At 51.2% G+C, this 22,720-nt stretch overlaps 10 protein-coding genes across 10 annotated transcripts; 4 read left to right on the plus strand and 6 right to left on the minus strand.

Moving 5' to 3' along the window:
• Positions 1-103: 103 nt before the first annotated feature.
• Positions 104-1,355, minus strand: COCSADRAFT_24319 (uncharacterized protein; the record flags this gene model as incomplete). The annotated part of the gene is made up of 5 exons (XM_007699243.1): positions 104-341; positions 414-618; positions 670-1,015; positions 1,108-1,286; positions 1,310-1,355. 5 exons carry the CDS (start codon positions 1,353-1,355, stop codon positions 104-106), a joined length of 1,014 nt encoding a protein of 337 aa, XP_007697433.1.
• Positions 1,356-2,273: 918 nt separating this feature from the next.
• Positions 2,274-3,571, plus strand: COCSADRAFT_84538 (uncharacterized protein; the record flags this gene model as incomplete). Its single annotated transcript, XM_007699552.1, has 2 exons — positions 2,274-2,729; positions 3,197-3,571. The coding sequence occupies 2 exons, from the start codon at positions 2,274-2,276 to the stop codon at positions 3,569-3,571; spliced, it is 831 nt and encodes a 276-aa protein (XP_007697742.1).
• A 1,372-nt stretch (positions 3,572-4,943) lies between these two features.
• Positions 4,944-6,696, plus strand: COCSADRAFT_295811 (uncharacterized protein). Its single transcript, XM_007699553.1, has 2 exons — positions 4,944-4,964; positions 5,035-6,696. Exon 2 carries the CDS (start codon positions 5,104-5,106, stop codon positions 6,613-6,615), a length of 1,512 nt encoding a protein of 503 aa, XP_007697743.1. The 5' UTR covers positions 4,944-4,964; positions 5,035-5,103; the 3' UTR covers positions 6,616-6,696.
• Positions 6,697-7,749: 1,053 nt separating this feature from the next.
• COCSADRAFT_179532 (uncharacterized protein) lies at positions 7,750-8,397 on the plus strand (the record flags this gene model as incomplete). The annotated part of the gene is made up of 1 exon (XM_007699554.1): positions 7,750-8,397. One exon carries the CDS (start codon positions 7,753-7,755, stop codon positions 8,395-8,397), a length of 645 nt encoding a protein of 214 aa, XP_007697744.1.
• A 66-nt stretch (positions 8,398-8,463) lies between these two features.
• On the minus strand, positions 8,464-10,208 carry COCSADRAFT_137543 (uncharacterized protein; the record flags this gene model as incomplete). The annotated part of the gene is made up of 2 exons (XM_007699555.1): positions 9,900-10,208; positions 8,464-9,844 (listed from the first exon to the last, which is right to left on the minus strand). The coding sequence occupies exons 1-2, from the start codon at positions 10,016-10,018 to the stop codon at positions 8,464-8,466; spliced, it is 1,500 nt and encodes a 499-aa protein (XP_007697745.1). The 5' UTR covers positions 10,019-10,208.
• Positions 10,209-10,647: 439 nt separating this feature from the next.
• On the minus strand, positions 10,648-12,554 carry COCSADRAFT_34768 (cellobiose dehydrogenase). The gene is made up of 2 exons (XM_007699306.1): positions 12,407-12,554; positions 10,648-12,352 (listed from the first exon to the last, which is right to left on the minus strand). The coding sequence occupies exons 1-2, from the start codon at positions 12,507-12,509 to the stop codon at positions 10,767-10,769; spliced, it is 1,689 nt and encodes a 562-aa protein (XP_007697496.1). The 5' UTR covers positions 12,510-12,554; the 3' UTR covers positions 10,648-10,766.
• A 1,514-nt stretch (positions 12,555-14,068) lies between these two features.
• Positions 14,069-14,908, plus strand: COCSADRAFT_34769 (uncharacterized protein). The gene is made up of 2 exons (XM_007699307.1): positions 14,069-14,260; positions 14,610-14,908. The coding sequence occupies exons 1-2, from the start codon at positions 14,110-14,112 to the stop codon at positions 14,804-14,806; spliced, it is 348 nt and encodes a 115-aa protein (XP_007697497.1). The 5' UTR covers positions 14,069-14,109; the 3' UTR covers positions 14,807-14,908.
• Positions 14,909-15,994: 1,086 nt separating this feature from the next.
• COCSADRAFT_295842 (uncharacterized protein) lies at positions 15,995-17,637 on the minus strand. The gene is made up of 2 exons (XM_007699556.1): positions 17,296-17,637; positions 15,995-17,240 (listed from the first exon to the last, which is right to left on the minus strand). Exons 1-2 carry the CDS (start codon positions 17,400-17,402, stop codon positions 16,058-16,060), a joined length of 1,290 nt encoding a protein of 429 aa, XP_007697746.1. The 5' UTR covers positions 17,403-17,637; the 3' UTR covers positions 15,995-16,057.
• COCSADRAFT_295841 (uncharacterized protein) lies at positions 17,638-19,887 on the minus strand. Its single transcript, XM_007699557.1, has one exon. It carries the CDS (start codon positions 19,685-19,687, stop codon positions 17,873-17,875), a length of 1,815 nt encoding a protein of 604 aa, XP_007697747.1. The 5' UTR covers positions 19,688-19,887; the 3' UTR covers positions 17,638-17,872.
• Positions 19,888-20,013: 126 nt separating this feature from the next.
• COCSADRAFT_137550 (uncharacterized protein) lies at positions 20,014-22,715 on the minus strand. Its single transcript, XM_007699558.1, has 2 exons — positions 21,681-22,715; positions 20,014-21,627 (listed from the first exon to the last, which is right to left on the minus strand). The coding sequence occupies exons 1-2, from the start codon at positions 22,701-22,703 to the stop codon at positions 20,068-20,070; spliced, it is 2,583 nt and encodes an 860-aa protein (XP_007697748.1). The 5' UTR covers positions 22,704-22,715; the 3' UTR covers positions 20,014-20,067.
• Positions 22,716-22,720: the final 5 nt, after the last annotated feature.

Consider the following 22,720-nt stretch of genomic DNA (forward strand, 5'->3'; position numbering starts at 1 on the left):
CGCGTCTTGTCGTTGTCAGCCGTGCCATTGTTTGAGCTTGACAGGCGGCAGCTGGGCGGAACGGAACCTCGGTCTAGATGGGCGCAAAGGCAAAGCTTCGCCACTAACTAGAGGAAGATGCACGGACTTGGTGCATGTCTCGTCTTGTCCTATCCAGCCGCAGTGCGTGGAAGCAGGGGAGCGCAGGGAGAGCAGAATCGCCAGATCCATACGAGGGACACAGGCAGCTGTCAGTGGCAGTGGCAGTGGCAGTGGCAGTGGCAGTGGCAGTGCCGGAGCCGATGTCAATGTCAATGCGACTGAGATCCAGGGATGATGGATTGCGGAAGACGTCAAAATGTCTGCAGGGTTGCATATGCACAGACTGACGATTGAGCGACCGACGTCGTACGAGTCATCGGATCCAGCCCTACACTACCACTATCCACATGTCCTCTGGGTCATGGCAGATGTCCAACAGTAGTAGCACGGCCAGGCCAGTAGGACAGCTATAGTAGTACCATGCAAACAAGAATGCTCCGAAGTTGAGGCGGATCGTGAAGCTGGCTGTGGACCTCTGACCCTCACCGACGGCATGTTCCAAGAGCAAGCAGCGCGGCGGGCCCTGTCTAGAGAGGACTATTGAGCGGATCCGATGTGATTGGCAGTCCCACCCACCCACCCACGCACACACACACTTGCAGCTCGTCTTGGAACATCGTGAAGTTCGGCCGCAATATACTGGGTAATGAGGACGGGCGCGCCTGGCGACGGCTATTTCTGAGGCGTGGCTGGTGGCTGCATGCATGGCATGGCATGGCATGGAGGGAGTAGTGGCTATTGCCCCGCCAGTTGTTGCAGACTCGCCGCATCTCAGCGGGCTCTCCCTCTCCCAGCAGCGCCTCTCGCGGCACACCTGCCTGGTCGTGGCTAGCATCTCTCGATGGGTGATGATGGGTGATGCAAGATGCGGGTTCTGAGGACAGCCATGGCAGATGTACACAGGTATTTGCTCGTATTCAGCAGCCGTCAATGCCTATCATGGCCGCGAGATGACGACGGGATCAGCAAGCGAGGTCGCTCGCTCTGCAGCTCAATGATTGCTCGAGGTTAGGGTTTACGACTGACGCGGGCGTTCCGCCCCTCGGAGATGGTCGAGTCGATGTGGCCAGGGATGCTGTGCATATGCGCGGGCCGTGATTGGCCAGAGATAAGAGGCGCCCAAATGGGCAGAGTGGGGCCCAACGGCTGGCCACCTCGACCGCAGATGCAACGTTGTTCGCACGAGACAGGAGCAAGCACGCAGTCTGCAAAAGCACAGTGCACACACCTACGTAGACGGCCATGGTCATGGTCATGGTCATGGTCATGGTCATGGTGAATGGAGATACGCGGCCGTTGGGCTACCCCAGCAGCGTTCCCTGCCCTTTTGTTTTCATTGTTGCTTTTTGATGTCATTGCAGCGGTGTATGGCGGGGCAGGGTCGAGTCGGAGGCGCGCGCATGCTCGCGGTTACCATTGCAATGCTCAAAGAAAAAAACACGGCGGCCGGTCGTAGCCCGATGATACCCTTGTCGGCTGGTCGCTGGTCGCTGGTCGCTGGTCGCTGGCCCTTCACTCGGCTGCGCCAAGCACCGCGGCCATAATTCCCCATCAGGCGACCGCCTCCCCCCCACCCCGTCAGTTCGTTGTTGGTAATGGTTACCAGAGCCGCTGGCTGGCCTTGACTTAATTCACCCTGTCCCCAGAGCCTCACCCCAGCTCCTCCGCACTCACGCGACACCAACTGCTGCATTGCCTTGGTCTGCCCTATACGCACACTCGCATACAACCACCCACCGCCTGCCTACTACCATCTCTACTCTACACACGTCCTTTCGCCGCCTATCATCCTTCCAACCCTGGTACTATGCGCTGCTAGCTCCACGGTTGACTGCGTGGCCCCGGCGTCCTCCTCCATCGCTTTTCTTATCGTCTGCACGTCAGCTACCAATCGACTTGCAGCCCGACTCTCCATACACCCCTACCAGGAACTGCGCTCATCACTTTGAGCCTGTCTGCCAGGATAGCCTCTGTTGCACCACTGCACAAGTACTGGTGGCCTCCCGCTCAGCCACGACTTGAAACCACACACGCCTGTTCCTGTGCAATCGCACCAATACTATCCCACCACTTTCACCGCCTGTGCTGTCCTTGTCCACGTCTCCCGACAGCCCGATATTTTATACCTTGACGTCGCGCCTCCAAGCCCTCACTACTACACCCCCACCTCTTCCCACCAACCTCCAGTCAACATGGCCACGACCTTCTCCACCACCACCACTACCACCACGACCTTCCCCCAACACGCGCCCTATCAACACCACGCATACCGCAAGTCGACGCACTCGCAGTACTCGCCCACAAACTCGGCCATCAACACGCCAGCAAACATCTCTCCCACTTCACCTCGCAACACACATCTGCCCCTCTCCCGCCACCAGGGCATCTACCAACCCAGGACCGCCATCGGCATCCCCGCTGCTCTACGCAAGACTCAGAGGCCCGCCAGCAAGTCTCCTCCCAAGCAAGACTCGGGCGCAGAGTCCAACAACACCAACCCATGGTCGACGAATGCCGGCTTTGGATGGGCTGCCAACGACGGCAGCATCACACCCATCTCTCACATTGGCAACGAAGACATGCAGAGCCTCTACAGTCCCGAACCCTTGTCTCCCGTTGCCGGACCAATTACACGGAACCACTGGCAGGTATGTTATTATTACTCTCTCTTCTCTCTTTCGTCCCTGCTCGCCCCGTGCATCCACCCATGTCGCGTGCTCAGTTGGGGGCTCGAGGGTCCCGTCTTACGTACATGGCCGAAGTGGACCTCACTAGCGTCGTGCTTGTCGGTCCTCCCGCTGTCTGCTGAGCCGAGATGCCGAGCGCTTGCTACTTGCCACATTTCAATAAATCTGTCGGCAAGATGCAAGACTCCACGCTCGATGCCCACTGCTGCAGTTCGGCCAATATCGCTACCTCTTGGGTAGCGTAAGGCGTTGGGAAATTCGATCGTCTTGCATGCCCACCGACTTGCCACTTTGGTCGCTAGGCCATCGTCCACCCCCGCGCTAAAGAATTTACCCGATGCAGGGCTTGATCTCATTAGCACGCCAAGCTCTTTTTCCCTCTAGTTGTATCGAAAGTCCAGACCAATGATACTAACCGACTTCTTTAGGCCGATGCCTCCACTTTGGTCTGCTCAGCGTCGTCTTGCCAGGAGCCCTTTGGATTCTTCCAGCGCCGTCACCACTGCCGCAAGTGTGGTGGCATCTTCTGCGCACAGCACTCTCGCAACCAAGTCCGCCTTGACGAGCTTGCGCGCTTCCATCCCCAAGGTCACTGGCACCGTGCATGTGATCGTTGCCACAGCTCCTTCCGCGAGTGGGAGCATCTCCGCTCCAGCCGAACTAACAGCGAGAGCTCTGACAGCAGCGGACCGGCCCCGGCAAAGTCGATTCAGACTCCCGCGGTTGCGAAGCGGCCAGATAATACCCGCGTGGGCAGCTTGGCGCAGAGCCTCCAGGGGACCTGGAACTGGAGCACTTTCTAAACACCTGGCGCCTCCATTGCCCGAATGCTTTGCAGCTGGGCCGTGTTTTCTACTCATGTCATACCTTCTCTCGATGATATCCGGATGATTACGATTGCCGCCGCATCGGTCACTCCACCTTTTCGGACTTCAACCAAAGTCCCTGCATAACATTTGCATAATAATGGCGTCTTGCTTTCACCAGTCGGGTTGGTCTTTGTCATTTCAGCGTTTTCCTTTTGCCTCTTTTCGGGCCACATTCACCCAGGGCAGTTGCTCTCCGTTTTTCAAATCAAACCCTTTTCACGGCCGACGAGATATCCGGAGTAATGAGTGTCAGTTGGGTTACTACAATTAGACGTTTCCGTACGATGGACGAGGGGATGGAGAATGAGGCGGATGGTCGACAGATATGGCGTTTGTCTGTTCATGGGGTCTGGTTCAACATCATGTCTGTTTATCTGTGTACTGTTATAGCGTCTCAACATGAGCGAGGCTCTTAAGCCATCATACCATGCGACCTAGTTGTCGTTAGAATGAACATTGGTATAACCTGATGCGTGCAATATTTCAGAATGGATTGAGTGAGGGCAAAGGCGGACTTTTAACCTTTGAGTCGGCATTGCCATATAGCACCGTGATGGCGTGATTGCGACCAGGGGATGAGCTAAGGACAGAGTCGTCATCAGTCGCGTGACCGCGTTGAAGGTTTGAAACAGCGTGTGTTATGTCGATGACGTTGTATATATTCGTATCCTGTGAGGCCGGACTCCTATTGATATCGAGGGTGTTCGTGACAGACCTCTTTGCCTAGCTTGAACGAAGGCGAGCTTGATGTACGAAGATGCAGTGTAGTGCAGCAGCACACGACTGGTCACAATGTCACAAGCGGAAATTAAAATGCCAAAAAGCAAAGTGCCAATGACAAGGTCTTGCTGCATAACACATTATGACTCTGACGAACGTATGGTCAACGCTCGTCGCACTGGGCTGGTGCGGAGCTTTAGCGAACGCCGATTGGTTGGCCCCAGCGGAGTAGTAAATGTCGTTTTTTTCTCCGCCATTTCACCATGACCCTAGCCCTGTCTTTGATCAATCCAGGAACCGTGACACTTGGCGGAGAACATCCTGGACGACCCTGAGCGCATCTGGCATTCGACGTCATACGCTCCTTCTTGTTCAAGGCGTTTGGGGGCGCAATCGCCCCCACGAAAGCGGTCCGAGTTGCACGACGACAGTTCGGCATCATGGCGACTACTACAACTCAGACGGTGCAAGGGGATGCTGCAGGAGTGTTGCATAGCAATGGAACGGTGCAGGCAAACGGGAAACCACAAAAATTACACGGGCGCGCATTCTATGAGAGCATTGGAAGCCCGAAGCTTGTGCTTGCGCCCATGGTGGAACAGTCAGAGTTCGTATGTTTCCATGACACTGTTACGCTCTCCCTTCAAAATCGCAGGCTAACAGTAACATCTCCATAGGCATGGCGACTTCTATCGCGCTCTTTCCTACCCGAGTCCGAGAAAGGATCCCTCTTAGCGTATACGCCCATGTTCCACTCCAAGATGTTTGGCGAGAAGAGCCAGTACCGGGATTCGCACTTCCAACCCCTCAAGTCGCCTCTTCCTTCACCTGTAGATAACTACCACTTGTCTCAGCTCCCTGATTCGAGCAGACATCTTGACGGCAACCCAGCCTTCGACAGGCCCCTCACTGTCCAATTTTGCTCCAACGATCCAGACGACTTTCTCAGAGCAGCCAAGCACGTTGCGCCATTTTGCGACGCGGTAGACTTGAACTTGGGATGTCCCCAAGGAATTGCAAAACGAGGAAAATATGGCGCATTCTTGCAGGAAGACTGGGATTTGATTGCGAGAATGATTCGGAAACTACATGAGGAGCTTGATATTCCCGTCACGGCGAAGATGCGAATTTTGGAGACCCCAGAGAAGACATTGGCATACGCAAAGACAATACTAGATGCAGGCGCAAGCATCCTCACAGTCCATGGTCGGCGGAGAGAACAAAAAGGTCACAACACGGGATTAGCAGACTGGCAGATGATTCGGTATCTGCGAGAAAACCTGCCCAAAGAGACTGTGCTATTCGCAAACGGAAACATCCTACAGCACGAGGATATTGCAGCGTGTCTAGAGGCAACAGGTGCAGACGGAGTAATGAGTGCAGAAGGAAACCTTTACGATCCAACCATCTTTGCGCCCCCGCCACCTGTAGGTCAGGAAGGGCGTGAATACTGGAGGGGTCGGGACGGCAAGGGTGGATATAGAATGGATGCTGTAATGAGACGGTACATGGACATCATACACAAGTACGCGCTGGGTCAAGAACCTCCTCAACGGAAACCGTTATGGATGCCTGGAGATTCTGAGGAGCCTCCAAAACAAGAAGAGGTAGCCAGGTCGGACGAAGAGGATGAGGAAGGCCCACCAAAGAAGAAGAGAAAGCAAATTTCCAAATCTGAGAAAAAGAAGGAGGCGTCAAATCCAAACCTAACGGCCATGCAGGCACATCTCTTCCATATGCTACGGCCGCTCGTCGCAGAGCACCACAACGTACGAGACGCACTTGCACGTTCGCGAACAGGCGACATTGATGCGTTTGAGAATGTGCTTATTCTGGTCGAGGCAGCTGTCAAAGAGGGGATGCAAAAATACGAGCAGGAGGAAGCCAACGCCACAGACGCACCGGTTGTTCCTGAGTCTACCGCTGAAGACACCTCCGCAGTATCTCCCAAACCCCTCGACCCGTACGAGTCTTCACTAGCCACTGTAGCTCGCTGCAAACGCCCTTACTGGGTTTGCCAGCCCTATGTCCGACCGCTGCCAAAGGAGGCCTTGGAGAAGGGCAGTATGACAGTTAGTAAGAAGGAGAAGAAACGGTTGGAGCAGCAGGCGGAACAGGCTGTTAACAAGGAAGATGCAGAGGTCAAGGATACGGGTTTGGAACCTGGGGGTAGGGTAGAAAAGCAAGTGTTGTCGGATGAGAAGGGTGAGGGGAAGCAGGTTGTTGAGGAGCCTAGGGATGGGTTGGTATGTGGATAGTTGGGCTAATTAGGTCGACATATACCCAGTGAGTGAGGGGTGTAGTATGAGATGATATAACATGTGAATCTATCCTAGGTTAGTGTTTTCCTGTTGCCGTCTTTTACCATCTCCTTGCACAGTACGAACTCAACATTTGTTATCGATTTCTGCAAGTACATTCACCATTCGACATGCGGTTCCTTCTTGACTCCCCAAGCACTTGCCGAAATGCCTTCCCCAGCAAATACTGCCGCTATAGTCCTGCCTTCTTTAAACACCTCTGTTTTTCCAACTTCATCACCTGAGATTCTACAGGCTTCAATCTTTCGAACCTCCCCCCCCCCCCCCCCTCGTCAAAGCCTAATGACTCTAGCCAGCAAAAAACCGTAAAAGCATCTGAAGGCCTCACTAGCCACCTCTCCTCCACAAAGCGAGAAAGAAAGTAAGAAAGCCAGAAAAAATGGAAAACTCGCCCTCTCCCCCTTCCTCTTCCTTCCCCCTATAACTTCTTATAAACAGATCCGCAAACCCTCAAGAAAATCCCACAAACTCCGCCTCCGAGACGAAGTCCTAGGGCCCAACCGCCCTCTCCACGCCACAATTCTCATCAACGCCCTCAAAGCCTACGAACCAGACACTCGGCGCCTCGCACCCCTCCTCTCCTCCCTCACTTCAGGCCACACACTAGTCTACTTCGTCGACGCCTCGGTCGGCACCCGCGGTCCCCACCGCGGCCTAATGGGCGTGGGGATAATCCAGTACAAAGACACCTACACCCTCCGCTCCCCCGGTTCCTCCCACGACGCCGAAGTCCTCGCCCTCTCCCTCGCCCTGTCTCACGCCCGCCAAATAATCTCATCTGGAGAGGCGTCATAGTGCGAGCGCGTAGTGATATATTCAGACTGTGCGTTCGTACTGCGTGGGATGGCAGAGGGGAATCTGACAGCGCTGGGGCCGCGGGCGGGGGGCAAGATGACGTTGGAGGGCGTGTATGAGGGGTGTGAGTGGTTAGGCGAAAGAGGGGTAAAGGTGGAAATTGAGTGGGTGAAGGGGCACAAGGGGAGTGTGGGGAATAGGTTGGCGGATGGGATGACGGGGAGGGGGGTTGCTGAGGGGGCTGGGAAGGATGGGGGTGTTGGGGTTTCAAGTCAAGAGATGGGGAGGGGTGGATGGGGGATTGAAAATGCGACGGTGGGGTTTGAAGAGGAGGGAGGAGGAGGAGGAGGAGATAGAGGGAAGTTTGGAGGATCGATGGGTGGACTATGGCAGGCTATGACGCTCCCTTCGAGTCCGGTACTAGGGTGTCAGAGTACGACTTATATTGGCACCGATACGGAGTCTACACTGCGGAATCCAACTCACGTATTTCGAAACTCCTTCGGCGCTGGTACGCATCTTGAGCAGCAAATGAGTATGATACAATTCAACATCGCCGCCCGCGCAGCTAGAATCAAAGAACTGAAGAAAGCCGAGCCAGCGATGGGATATAGGGATGTTGATGTTGAAGCGCTACTGCAGCATCTACGGCAAGAACAGAGCGAAGCACAGATGCGGCTGTGGAAAAAGTCGCAGGAGAAATGGTTGCATGATTATCTGGCCAAGGGACGGAGTCTCGGTCTCGTGGCGCCGGGGACGGTGTATGCGGTGCAGGATGCGAAGAAGGGATGTTGGGTTCGGCCTGGACCCAGGGAGTTCGATGTCGTTTGTATTTCCGATATAGATGCGGAGAAAGGGACGATGGGGTATACTCTAGCTGAGGGCGAGTGGGTGGGCGATTTACTTCTCAGCGCGTTGAAATGAGTACTGTCTTGTCAAATATACAATGTGCAAAACTCTACACCCCCTTCTACCCATATAAAAACACCCCTACACCCCCCTCCTCTCCAGAACCTCATCCACCCTCCGCAAATACCCCCCCGCAACCCCCCACCGCCCCGAAACCCACTCCACCAACCTCCGAAATGCCCTCCCTTCCTCTTCCCCAACCACCCCATCATCCTCCCCATCATCCACCCACCCCCGTGTCTCCAGCACCGCAACCCCAGCCCTAACCACACACCCCAACCCCGCAAACGGCAGTCTTGAAATCTCCTCTTCACATGTGATAATGCGTATTCCCACTTGCACCATATCCCACGCCATGCGCCGCGAAGCCCTCAGCGCAACTTTGACTTTCTCGCCTTCCTCTCCTTGTAGTGTTGAGTACTGCATCTGCGTAAGCTGGAGAATAAGATGCGAGCAGAATGCTAGCGCGATAGAATCGCAGTGGAGCCAGGTATGCGGTTGTGGTTTATCGATTAGGAGGGTGATGAGAGTATTTATCTTCTCATCTGCTGTGGTGTAGTTACGGGGTAAGGGTAAATTATGCGTCAGTGCGTACGTGTAGGATAGAACATGACTCGCTGATACGGCTGTGGCGCTGCGGATGTGCGTTTTGCGTGGGCTGGTGGCGTCCGGGATGGGTGGGGGTGCGGGGATGGTGTCTGGGAGGGAGGAAGCGAGGGAGATGACTAGGGGATCGGAGGGGAGGAGGGCGAGAGGGAAACCAGGGATGAGGTGGGTTGTAGAGAGAGTTGTGGAGAGGAAGAGGATACTGGAGGTGAGCCAGTCTGGGACTGGGGTATGGGAGGGGGAGAGGAGGAGGAGGTTGAAGAGGGAGATGCTGGTTGAGAGGGTGAGGTATGCGGCGTGGGATTGGCCATGGCCTGTTTCGTAGATTGCTAGTAGGAGGGATATTTGCAGGATTTGGACACTGATTTGGACACTTGAGTGAAGGAGGGCGAGGACTTGCTTGAGGGCTAGGTAGAGCTGGGGTTGCGTGGTGTGGGCTTGTTGTACGCAGGTCCGGCGGGTGACGAGCCAGAGACATAGTAAGAGTAAGGGATGGCGTAGTCTGTCTTTGTGCTGGGATTGCTGCGACAGATCTTCTATCTCCCCGTAGAGATAGGACGTAGGGAATACGGGACACCACTGCTGTATGCAGGTACCGAACTCGTCCAGTGCTAGTGTCAAGTCTACGTCGGCTAGGTCGAGGATTTCGTATACGACTTCGGAGAGTTTGGCTGCCGCACCGGGTGTACCGCCAGACGTGATCCATGTCGTAGCTGCATGAAGCAGCTCACCGGCGCCGCGGAGTGTCAGATCTGCATGGAGACAGGTGTCAAAGTGCTGCACCAATGGCGTGACATCGTCGTCTTGCTGGCGAATAGGCTCCTTGAATGGCGTGTAGTCGCAGTGTCTTTCTTTTCTACAACCACTTAGCTCAAATCTCTTCTTTTGATGGATACGGAGAAGGTCTCTACACAAAACATCTTTGGCAACGTGGCAGAGTGCGATCACACCTCTGTTTCCTGACTCGGCAGTATGCGCATACATTTGATGCCTTTTGTGTCACTGGTATCAGACCTGCAGCTATACTCATTTTTCTTCCTTTTGAAAAAGTCCACAGCTCAATAGAGGTGGCGGCTGGAAAGTCGTGCCAGAGTCAGACCATGGGATGCGGCGGCCGATGCAGATTTACGCCTACATGATTTCAAGGCTGTTCAGTAATCAAGAAGGACGGTGACATTAACGGAATTGGAGGCCTGACGTAGGATCGATTGAGACAGTTCTGATAGGATATCAGCATTACTCTGGAATATCGTTGCCTCGGTTGATGCAGTCGCACCCCTGAAGGTGTTATAGTTCATGGGTAGACCCCTACCAGTGGATGTTTTGAGGTATCGTTTTCGTGTTCAAGACATTGTGGCTGATGGACGACGTTAGTCAGCAGGCGACACCAATCGACTTCTATGCAACCCATATAACCGAAAGATCAAAGAAAACGGCTATTGCGCACCAAAATTAGCTATTAACTACACATAGAATGTTTGTAACAACGTGGTTGTTTTTAAAAGATATATACAATTCAATATGTAGACTTTCCCTTATTATCAGATTTTTAAGTCTCAATTCGGATAGCGATTTAGCTCTGTTTTCGTGTGATTTTTGCACTTTGTCTCGGGTGGTCTACATCCCGCTTACAAATGCAAGCAGGACTACGTGGGGATGGGGGCACGAATTGCATTTTTCCAAGGCATTAATTCTTTTATTCCAAAGTTCTCGAGAAAGCATTATCTAAAAGGTTCAATTAAACTCTTGACGTAGCAAAGTCGTAAAATATGGAATTTTTACAAGCTAATTTCCAAAGCTAGGGTCTTCATGAGCGGAAGAATCTTCTCTACCGCCCTCTCAGCAGCAATCATAACACCCATGACAGGGTTTGTCGTTAGAGGAGGAACGATACTGGCGTCTACGACAAACAGATTCTGCATGCCAATGACCTTGGTATCGGCATCTACACACTCGTCCATTCTACAGCTGCTGCTCCAGTGCTGCACGTTGCCAAGTGTGTACTTGCTTGGGGTCTTCAACCAGGACTCAATCTCGTCCACTGTCGAGTTCTTCGCAATGTTGAGGGGCGTAAGGGTTTCTGGAAGGGCTTGGAAGATGTTGTGAATGAAGGTCGCGATCGCGTTGACATCGCGGGGGTCAGCGAAGAAGTTGGATGATGGCAGAGCAATGCCCCTGTCGTCGAGGCCAACACGACCAAAGGAGCGAAGACCTGATGTACCGTAGACGTTGAGAGTGATGGTGTTGTTGTCGTTTCCATAGTCGAAAGCTCCCGAAGAGTCAATGGTACCTTGGCAACCAACGAGGTCTTCGCCTTGTTGAATGTAGTCCCAGAAAGCACTCGTTTGCGAGGCAAAGGTATATGGTCCAGAGCGGTTCTTCAGGTACATCTCAGCGTCCGTTGGCGGTGGGTTAGAGTAATCGTAGACGAAAGAGGTGACGGCCTCGTCGTGGAGCTCAATGAAGGTATTCGGGTTGTCGAATACCTTGTCGCCAACTGCTGTGTTGTTGATCCAGTCCTGGGGTGGAACTGTGATCTGACCGTTCTTTGCAAGGCCCTCCAAAAGAGTTACGTTGCCAATACCGGACCACATCAGGAGCTGGGGGCTCAGGAGCGCACCTGCTGATGAGATGACCACACCACCTTGCTTGAGGCAGATGCTGGTGTGGTTGGTACCCTCGAACTCAACATCGACACCGGTTGCAATATCGCCGTCACGACGAACGCGCAGAACCTTTGTTCCAGTCCTGAAGGCAAAGTTCGATCGCTTGAGAGCTTGCTGGAGGTAGGTCTTTACTGGTCCGCTCCTTTGACCTCCCTCGTAGTTCCAGATGGGATGACCAAAAACCTTGGTTTTAGAATGTTCTGATGGACCGTCATTCAGACCAACGTCGGCATATCCGGCTCCATCGACAAGCCACTTCTTGGCAGTCTCATAGCCGCTTTGAAGGTATCGCTGTCCGTCCAATGAAGGGCTGTCGGTACTTGGCTGGGTTTCCCTGACCTTCTGAATGGCACCTTGCATATCCTTGTTCTTCCAGCCTTCTGGAAAATACTTGTCCCAATCGCTGGCAGGCGGCTGGAAGAAAAGACCAGCATTGATGGCAGTGTTACCGCCAACAGTGCAGCCTTGGAACGCGTTGACGACATTAGATGGGCACACCAAGCCCTGCCCAGGGTTTGAGAAAATAGTCTTGTACAGGCCTGGAACATCGACACGGCTGAGTTCTGTGCCCTCCAGCCAGTTCGGCCGTGTACGACCACCGGTAACGTAGTACGATGGGCCTCCTTGCTCCAGGAGAAGAGTCCTCTTTCCCGCCTCACTCATACGGTCTGCTGCGACGATACCAGCTGGTCCGGAACCTACAAACTGTCAGTTTTATCGCCAAAAGTCAAAGTACAAGTTCCGAGTCTTACCGACAACAATGACATCCCACTCGCCGCCAGGACAACGCGTAGCAGAGGCGGAGCCAACCAATAAGGCGGCAGCAACCACCGCATTCCAAGTTTGAATCGCCATTATTATAGAATTAAGAGTAAGGATGATTACAGCTTTAACACGCTGAAGTTGCTATACCCGTAACTTACAAAGGCCAAGGGGGCTCTCTTTAAGCAACTTTCCCATCCTGCGCTAAACCCGGACCGCTTCCTTCGGGACCGGTGGGCAAAAAGGAAACAGAAAGCACTGTGATGCAGCGTTACCACCTTTTCCAGCAAATTTGCAACGAGAGGGTTGAAGCCGCCGCCCCCGAATACGAAAAGCAACGATACCATGGCACCCTTTCGGCACGACAGAGTCTGTGCGTAATGCTTAATTTAAAGTCCGGCGAGCGGGCACTTTGCCTTGTCGGATGGAAGCGTCAGTGCACTGATCGCTTATCGACATGATACCAGGATATTGAGTCGTTTTTTACAGAGTCCCTGACGCCACAGCCTCCGCAGCGTAGCTATTCATGGATATGACGATGGGGCTTGGAAATAGGGCGGCGGTGATGGGGTTGGGCTAGTAGTAACGTCGTAAATGCCGTCATATGAAGGTACGACTAAATTTTAGTTTGCAGCGCTACGCTGAGTTGGGCAATATGCAAAGAATATCTCGGCCTCTTTTCTGGGTACGTTGAGGAAATGGTTCAAACAGCTTTTTTTCCCAGACAACATGAACAGGCACATTTGCTGTTGTAGGTATAGTAGCATATGAACATATCCACATCTTTCATGTGTGGGTCGCCAGCAAGGAAACTATCGCGACTAACACGGGATGGGATAGTGTAGCAAACCCTATTCAACATCTGGTCTAGCCTCCTCTCTACCATCCGCACTATTCTGGCACCTCTTCCCCTTCCGTAATTCCACTATCATCAACATACTTACAAACAGAAACAACGGTCTCTGAGAAAGTCCCCTTTATAATATTATAGTATCTCGATGCAACAAAAAACACGTACCGTTGAATGACAGATTATACATTCATGGATGCACTTAGATAAAAAAAAGGAGGTCAGCAAATTTGGGTCATCGTACAGGGCAGATCCCGTAGTACCGCGTTGTCGCATTTCGCGATCGGCCCACCCGGAAAACCCCATGCAGCAAAACAGGACCAAGTTAATCTCGTCGTTATGTGCAGATTTATTCTTTGGGTTCTTACATCATACCACAGCTTAAAATTACGTAGGCACAGACTCTCTATGCATATATGTATTTGTTGTTGTTTTTTCAGCTGTTGAAAATCGGGTACTTATGTAAAGTTGGTCAAATGGTGCAAAAAGGCGGGCTTAGAAGCAGTATAGTAAAGTGGACGTGCTTGTAAGGTTCTAGATGGTAGGAAGTGAGCAAGCATTAAATGTCAAAACATGGACGATCGCAATTCACTCAACTGCCGGATGCCGAGAATATGCCACGTGAGCGTGGAGATTTATGCGCACTGCTCTGAATGTCCTACCTACGTAGCTTCTGATGTACTTAGTAGTCAGAGTTTATAGTACTGTGGATCACGTTCATGTATTTTCGTTGTCGCACAGAGTCTTGATAACACGAAGTAACGTGTTCCACCAGTAAGCTGGACACACCAGTAAGCTGGACACCCCACCTAACCTGACCCAACGCTTGACACAACCACCACCATGCCGCGACAACAAAGTGCTCAATCAACTTCTCGTGAAAGCAGAATAAGTCTTGCTATAGCATCCTATCATAATAATAAAAAACAGCCTATCCGTGCGCTTGCGAAAGCGTATGACGTACTAAAGTCAACTCTGTATACGCGCATCCATGGTACTCAGCCATAATTAGATACTCCGTCTATTAGGCGTAAGCTATTATCTATTGAGGAGCACTCTCTTGTTCAGTGGATCCTAGAGCTAGATCGGCGTGGCTTTCCGCCCTATATTATCGACGTGCGACGGATGGCACACTCTACTCGCTGCGCGTGGTTAAGATCCCCCTCTATAACCTGTAGGCAAGAACTGGGTATCGCGCTTTATTTAGAGCCAGCCAGAGCTTTAGACAAAGTGGACTAGAAGATTAAGTAGCTAGCGCGCCCACTGCGAGGATCCTACTGTGATTACAGCCTGGTTTAAGCTAGTAGAGGAGACGCGCCAGACGTACGGCATTCTCGACTAAGATATCTATAACTTTAACGAGACTGGGTTCGCTATGGGCGTCGCTGGGACGTTAAAAGTAGTTATAAGCTCTGAAAGAGTTGGTTGGGCAGTCGTCGTACAGCCAGGTAATCGCGAGTGGGTAATAGTTATCGAGTGCGTTAATGCGTCTGGCTGGTCTTTACTACTATTTGTGATTCTGTCTGGTAAAGTCTACTAGAACAGCTGGTATCGCGACCTCCCCCTTGACTGGACTATCGGCGTCTTAGATAACGGCTGGACGATAGACGAGCTTGGTGTAGAGTGGGTAAAGCATTTTAACTAGTATACAGCCGCTCGTACGGCTGGAGTCTATCGTCTTCTTATCCTAGACGGCCACAGTAGCTATACTACGCTAGAGTTCGACTAGTACTGCGCTAAGAACAAGATTGTCACTCTCTGCATGCCACCTTATACCTCTCATCTTCTCTAGCTGCTTAATGTAAGCTGCTTCTCACCGCTAAAGCGCGCGTACGGGCGTGAGATTGAGGAGCTCGCTCGCTAAGGCGTTAACTATATTAATAAGATAGACTTCCTTACAGTCTATGCACGGATCTAGCTGATAGTATTTACTTAATAGAATATCTAAGCTAGCTTTCGGGCGACTGGGCTTCTCCCTTCTTATCTAGATCGTGTCCTATTGTTGCTTACTATTGTTAGGACACCATCTCCACTATAGACAACTATAGATAACAACGCTACGATATAGGTAGAAATACCGCATACAGTAGCCCAGCTTTAGTAGTAGGTAAAGCTTCTTTAAGAACGACTCTATCAGGAATTATAAAGCCTAATAAGCCGGCTTTTACGCCAGGTTATTAAAGGCTGTTAAATAGCGATGCAGTCAGCAACTATACTTGCTAAAGAAAATAAGAAACTACGTGTAGCTAATCAGCGTCAAAAACAAAAGCAAGATAGACGGCGTTAATATATTGCTTCTAGTGGAGTGCTCTAGGCTCAGCAGGCTTAGCAGCTTACTGCAGAGATAGAAAGGGTGGTCACGGAGGTTGAGCAGGGTGAGAGCAGTTAGCGACGACAGCGCGCGCCGCCGACGTGTACTAAGTGCCATATTTAAGGGCATACTCGGACTACCTGTAAAACTAGATATTAAATCGTATTTCTTAATCTTATCTTATTTTATTGCGTTGTTGTGAATCAATTGCACAGAAAGTGGCGTTAGGTTGGGTGGGGTGTCCAGCTTACTGGTGTGTCCAGCTTACTGGTGGAACACGTTATTTTATTCATATACGAGAAATAGTACCGTAAGCTTATGGGAATACGGGCTTGCTTCATCGCTTATTCGTTGAACCAATTTGAAGCACATAGGTGTAACGGAATAGTGAGCGATTTAGTTTGTGTGTGGAACCATCTGTACGCGCTATCTACTCAAGAACCATTCTAGTAGTAGATGCATACTACCACGGAAATCCTCCTACGCTGCACTTGCTACCACCGGCTCAGCCTGAGCAGCCGATTTCTTTGCGCTTTTCATCTTTTTTACCTTTTTGCCTTTTTTCACGGGTACCACTTCACTTGCACTAGCTGATGCCTGCCCAGTTTCGGCACTCGCATCGTTTCCAGCTGTAGTCTTGAGATTAGATGCGCCCGCCATCTGCTCAAGCTGTGTCACAGAGTCGGTACGAACAAGACTGGTCATCTTCGGCTCTTCCTTTGGAGACACGGTGATTGGCGCTTCTTGCTCTGCTTTCTTGTGCATCTGCTGCCATTTCATGCTGGTCACAAATTCCTGGTCATCCGTGAACGACTCGGGCATAGCAAGGAATTGTGGGTTGGACGCTGTAGCTCCCACTTCACCAGAGACATCTTGGACACTCTCCACAACGAGTGCATTCTTGTCAGGCTCTTCAACGATTGAATGAGGTTCTGCTACAGCTTCTGGTTTGCTGTTACTGGCGTCCTCACTTTCGATAGCAATTGCAGAGCCTACATTCCCATGCGACTCAGAAATGTCAGGGACAAGCTCAGGTGTACGAGCAGCGACACTGTCAGCCTTGACTGTGGGCGTCGATGTCGGCGTCGCCGGCTTTGGAACGTAGTTGCTCATCATTGTCTTCCAGACGAGCTGCAACAGTCTGCTACTACCCTCAACTGTCGTGATAAAGTCTGGTTTTCGAAACGGGTTTGGGTCGTCCGTCACGGCATTGCGAAGCGCATCTTCAATATACGCTGGATACCACGCGTCGTCCTCGGGAAGCAACGGAAATGCATGTTGTCTTGCTACTGCAAGCATGTCGAAAATGGTCACATCTTCTCCAAACGATTTTATCTTGCCCTGTGCAAGCTCTGCGAGGCCTGGTAGCCCGTAGCGTACGGCAGCGCAATACACGCATACACTAAGCTTATAGCTTTCTGGAATGATCTTGTCCGAGCCCGCATGTACGCTAAGTGTCTGGTATTTACCGGTGTACAGATAATGTACTAGAGTATGCGCAGTTGCTAGGTCGAGCTCCGGTAGGGGTACAGATTGCTTGATGAAAGATGGGTTGTAGGACCTTGCAAGCACTTCGCTTCGGCTCAAAACGCTCTCGTGGACTAAAAAGCGAACTGCTTCGGGTCCTACTTCCAGCACAGCTATGTGTGTAGAGGCATAGGGGCTATAAGGGTTGATTGTTAGCTCCCTGTTGCCGTGGATAGCTCAAATGAACTTACGACTTCTCTTCCGCGCTAATGGCCAGGTCTCCAAAACCATGCAAGCATTCACCCATCCCATCTTGCTCATGCGACACGCCGAGGGTGGAGTTGTCGCTGATTGACATGTTGTACTAGCCTCAACGCGACACTTGCTTCTAACTCAAAAGGCCCGTTTAGACAGCTCCATTTATCATAGACTTCAAAAATGAGGCTCGAACATATGCGCTGTCAAATTGCCACATTCGCAGAGTGTGTATGCACTTCTGAGTTGTCAGTCCTACGATATATTTTAGCACTCAAGATACGGCAATCCTGTTGGTCAGCCTGGTCGTCCTTCACTGCACCCCGCGAACGGTGGATCCAATGACAGAAGAGACGGCACAGAACCGAACAATATTGGTAAGATCGGGTTCGGATGCACTGTCGTTAACGCCTCAGCCTGATTGTTTGATGCGCAAGACCCCGCTCGCGTGCTGTAGTTCACGTCGGTGTCGCTCTAGAATTGAGTCGTAGAAGTGGGGGCTATAGGAAACCCAAAGGTATGTTTCCATAGACAACGTACTACGTGTTCAGTGTTCTCGCACCTGTTCTCACTTCAGGCTCGCGTATAATGATCTGCGACTCCTGCATCATCGCTGTAGTATTCTTCATCATCTGGACTCAATCTTCGCGCCATTTCGTATTCCTCAGCATTTTGTACCTCCTTGACGGGGCTGTCATCGATGTTCTTAAACATCCGGTAAAAGATGATGCCAGTAACTGCTGCCGCACTTGCCAAGCCAAAGTACAGCCACTGCTGGTGAGGGTCCCTCGCCAGAGGCGCGATGAGTATACCTAACGCACTGCCACCGGCGCTTGTGAGAAGAAATAAGCTCATGATGAAGCTCTTCATATTCTCTGGCGCTTTCGCATATGCCAGCTCCAACCCCGTGATACTGGCGAGAATCTCGCTAAGAGCAACGAGCACATATGCTGGTGCTTGCCACGCAACGTGGATTTCGTTTGGCTTGAACCTTCCCTCCCCGATTTTGCCCGCGTTGCAGTTCGAAGGGCTATAATAGCATGGCGGCGCTGCGTAGATGTATGTTTGGAGGATGCCAGCATACAACATGGCCAGTGCAGCCACCAAGAAGCCAAGCGAAATGCGCGTTATGGGCTGGAAGGCAAGGTGCAGACGGGTACGAATGAATGGGTAGATGAAGCGGTCCATAAGTGGAATTAGTATGATGATCGTGATGGGATCGATATTGGGAAGAATGTCGTTAGGAAGACCGTGTAGCTCCATCTGTCCAGCTTGCGATATAAAGTTGTTCATCATCTGTGAGAACGTGACCCAGTATATGGGAAAGAACAAGAAAACTTTGCACGCCACCAGCGCTGTCTTCAGCTCTTCGACGAACTTGTCGTCCCAGGTCACTCTTGACTTGAGTCTTCCATGTCCTTGGGCTGAGGCTTTCGCTTTGTTGAGGTCGCCGCCATTCCTTGCGGCAATGTACAGAGCCCGGAAGCAGTTGCCCATAACACCACCTTGAGGCGGTTTGATGATGTATTGCTTCTTTCCTCTTACCAGTATTACATAACCGACGCAAAACATGATCAGCGGTAAAAGGTATGCGCTCCAGAAACCAACATGCAACTCCAGCATCGTGGTCGCGATTGCAGATATCGAACCAACGTTTATGCACATGTAGAAAACCATGTAGATCCTCTGCACCGTGAGTTCTGGGTCGACAATGACCTTCTTCCCACTTGGCAGAGTTTTGACAAAGGGCTTGTTGGACCGAACTTGCTCTGCGATCAACGGTGACACATTACTTTTGATACCACCCGTACCGAGTCCGATGATTAACATGGCAACAACAAGCCCGGGGAAAGCGGCCCCGCTTCGGATAGCCCATGGCAAGCTTGTCAAAAAGAGGATTGTGATCCCGCCCATGTAAATTAGACTGAACCATTTGATTGTTGCGTACTTGCCGAGAAACTGGTCCGCAATAATGGCCCCGAACAAAGGCGTTAGATAGCACCAGAACTGGAAAAAGTTGGTCATTGCAGTAGCACCTGACTGTTTTAGGCCAAGAGCTCCAGGAAGACCGTTGGCATCGTTGTATCCGTTGGCGATATAGTTTTGGAATGGACCGGATAAGCCATAGTAGGCAAAGCGCTCACATAGCTCCACGATAGCTACCAAGAAGGCGCCACGAGGAAGACTGTCAGCTATCCGTGGAAGAAAGAGGTCGTCTTCTGGTGTGGGAACAGCTCCGATATGAACGGGCGGTCCAAAACCTGTGTCCTCCGAGCCCTCATCTGCGATTTTTCCGTGAACAGTCAACCTTGCACTTGCATCCTCGGTTTGTGCAACGGTTGTGTATGCACCCCTGTTTTCGGCATCTCGACTCCGCGAGGATGCCATGTTGAGAGTCGATTCAGTCCTCCGCTATTCCGGTGTACCACGGCTTTCCTCTTGTATTTCCTCCTGTACCTGGCGTGGTCTGCAGTTAAGATGGTTCACTGCAAACTGTACACACTAGAGTTTCGTCGCATGATTGATAGAAGTATAGGTTATGTGAATGCAAGCATCATGAAGGCGATGTATCTGTGAAGATTTTGAAGAATGGAATCTGAATTGTAGTCCATGAAGACACGCGTTCACGAAGTGAGACGGTGCTCGCGTCGAGCTAAGCCGAATGGAGCACTGAATAACCCCACTATATTTCACAAGCGTGGAACATAGCAATACGTCGATTATTGTGAATTATACAATACTGTCTCATCGAACACAGAGTCTGACCTTCATTTCTTGTCTGCAAAGAATCCACCCAACTTCCCCTCCACATCCCTCATGCCCAGCCCACCAGTCAGACTACCCCTAATCCACTTGGGTAGTTTATCTTGTATCCGCTTGCTCCCATACCGTCTGTCCAACATCAAAATGGCCGCATAATCACCTTTATGTCTGATAGCCCGTCCCACACATTGATTTACAGAGCGCATACATGCATTCTCGTAAAACTCGCGTGCTGCAGCCTTGCCATCACCACCGTTTTTTGCTTCTTTGGCAGCGATATACTGCATCTTTGCTTTCCACTCCGCTGAATGCGCATTTGGAAACGGAAGACCGACGACGACAACACCGCGACCTAGTGCATCGCTAAAATTGATTCCCTCGGATAGTGTCCCGCCAATAACAGCGAAAAGGAGCGCACCTCGGCCGTTACCACATGCGATTGCTGTACTGTAGGCATTGAGAACCGAGTCGACAGCTCCCTCTTTGACCGCTGAGGATGCGTCTAGATTCTGTTGTTGACTGCGCTGCTCTAAGAACACCGGCTTGCTGTTTTTGAAAGTATCCCAAAATGTGGTATTTGATTGTGATGGCTTCAGGCGCTTCCATGCTGCGATACAGGTATCCAAGTACGAGTAGCTGGGGAAGAATACTACCACTCCATCGGGTATGTCTCGCGTAAATGCCGAAATGGCAGCCCCGAGATCATTCATTGTCTTTTCTTTATTGCGGTTTTCAAATGTAAAGTCAAACTCGGCGCCGCTCGTCGCTCGTACAACAGGTACAGCGAGCAGGTTCGAAGGCGGTATAACATGCCCGCAGGACAGGGTTTTGATCTTCGAAGGGTCCAGGTATGATAGCAGATGCTGCTTATAGTCGCTCATTGGGGACATTGTACCTCCTGCGAGTACTACTGCTCTTGCTTCTTCAACAATATCTTTGAAATGAAATGTGGGGTCGAGAAGCATGTATCGTAGCGTTGTTACACCGTCCTCTTTTGAATAGAAGAATCGGCCTTCCGCGGAAGGGTTCATTAAGGAGAGCAGAAAAGCTTGTACGTGCATGAGCACAGGAACACTGTGACGGGGTCCCTTCTTGGACACTTGCTTTGTGGGCTCATCGACTGTTTGTTCAGCGTATGCAGTATATCCATCAACCTTTCGAGCGAGCCTGCTTTCTTGGAGGTATGCATTGAGCTTGAAAACATTGATCTGGTCAACGCCCTTTCCGGACATTATAGATACCATGTCAACCAGGCCATCAGTTGCCTTTGGATCAGCGTCGATAGACTGCAAATAAGCAAGGATTGAATCTAGGATCCTAACTGTCTGGGCAACGTAGACTCGGTTCTTTCCTTTTAGCTTGTTGCGAAACTTTTGAAGATAGGCTGTAAGCTGGGCGCGCGCTTGTTGAACTTGGCCGAGCGTTACAGAAACGGAGTAAATGCCTGCTATAGCATCCATCAAGTTGTGCGCTTCGTCGATAATGACAACATGGTCTTTAAGAGATAGTCCAAGTGCCTCGCGAGCAGTGCGTTGTAAGAGCAATGGATACGGCAAGGTCACAATCTAGGCTCGTCAGTATATAGACGTATATTGAATCATTGGAAAGCCAAGTTCACCTCGCAATACTTTGTCGCTGGTCTTGAAGCATAATAGGGACATACCCCCAGTTTTTTGCCCAGCGATCCGAGATCCTCGATGTCTCTGATCTTTGCAAGCGCATGATCACGAAAGTCGTTGATTAGAGGCTCGCTTTCTTTACTCGGCATATGGGGGCATCGGCTTTCGGTGCTACTGTTCTGTTGCAGCTCTAGGCATCGTTCGTTGATGGCAGTAGCGCTTCCGAGCTTATTTACCTTATCATTAATACATAGGTTCTTCCTTGATCCGAGCGTAAGGTGTTTGATATCTTCCACGAGTGAATCCGTATCAGCGCTGTTCGTGTCATCGTCCAGAGCAATAGCAGGCGGCATCTTGACCCGGCCCAGCTCGCTCGAAAACTGCGTCAGTTGAGAGTGCGTCCGAGAACAGAAAAATATCTTTGTCTCGTCGGGCACTTCCCCATCGTCGTTCTTCGGAGCATCATCAGCATACCCCAACGATGCCATCAACGCCTGTGTTGCTGCAGATAGCCCAGACTCATTAAAGGTACCACCTCTTGCTTGCTTTTGAGATTCCTGGTCGCTGTCATAGTCGTCAAGCACGAATTGTGCTTCATCATCATCGTCCGTTTCGCCTGAAACAACCTTCCGTCTCTTGTAACTTGATTCGCCATTCTCATAGCGCTCTTTTGCACGCTTCTCCTTTGCTTTGATTTTTGCAATGCGTTCATTCAACTCTTGTTTCCGACGAAGTGCTTCTTGCTTACGCTGCTTCTGTGCATGCTCGACGATCCATGCCGGCTCTTCGCTATTCGCTACATCGGCTGCAAATCCTTCTTCGAAAGTCCTCCTTTTGTGGTCTCTCAACCATGTCAAGGAGCCGCAGATCAGGCTCAGTGACTTGCCTGTCCCGGTCGGTGATTCAAAGATGCCGACCTGGCCATTTTCTAAACATTCGTATACAGCGCTCATGAACTCATTTTGTATATCATAGGGCGTGTAGGGATGGTGAAAGTCCAGTTGCTCGGTTTTGCTGACCATTTTGAAAACGCATACCA

Source organism: Bipolaris sorokiniana (genome assembly GCF_000338995.1).
Source record: "Bipolaris sorokiniana ND90Pr unplaced genomic scaffold COCSAscaffold_4, whole genome shotgun sequence".
Lineage (NCBI taxonomy): Eukaryota > Fungi > Ascomycota > Dothideomycetes > Pleosporales > Pleosporaceae > Bipolaris > Bipolaris sorokiniana.

Coding starts and splice junctions, on each gene's coding strand:
- COCSADRAFT_295842 (XM_007699556.1), bottom strand. CDS start 17,402: ATGTCAATCAGCGACAACTCCACCCTCGGCGTGTCGCATGAGCAAGAT. Junction 17,241..17,295: donor ATTAGCGCGGAAGAGAAGTC/GTAAGTTCATTT, acceptor CAACCCTTATAG/CCCCTATGCCTCTACACACA.
- COCSADRAFT_34768 (XM_007699306.1), bottom strand. CDS start 12,509: ATGGCGATTCAAACTTGGAATGCGGTGGTTGCTGCCGCCTTATTGGTT. Junction 12,353..12,406: donor GTGGGATGTCATTGTTGTCG/GTAAGACTCGGA, acceptor GACAGTTTGTAG/GTTCCGGACCAGCTGGTATC.
- COCSADRAFT_295811 (XM_007699553.1), top strand. CDS start 5,104: ATGTTCCACTCCAAGATGTTTGGCGAGAAGAGCCAGTACCGGGATTCG.
- COCSADRAFT_34769 (XM_007699307.1), top strand. CDS start 14,110: ATGCCGCGACAACAAAGTGCTCAATCAACTTCTCGTGAAAGCAGAATA. Junction 14,261..14,609: donor TCTGTATACGCGCATCCATG/GTACTCAGCCAT, acceptor TTCTCGACTAAG/ATATCTATAACTTTAACGAG.
- COCSADRAFT_137550 (XM_007699558.1), bottom strand. CDS start 22,703: ATGGTCAGCAAAACCGAGCAACTGGACTTTCACCATCCCTACACGCCC. Junction 21,628..21,680: donor CAGCGACAAAGTATTGCGAG/GTGAACTTGGCT, acceptor TGACGAGCCTAG/ATTGTGACCTTGCCGTATCC.
- COCSADRAFT_295841 (XM_007699557.1), bottom strand. CDS start 19,687: ATGGCATCCTCGCGGAGTCGAGATGCCGAAAACAGGGGTGCATACACA.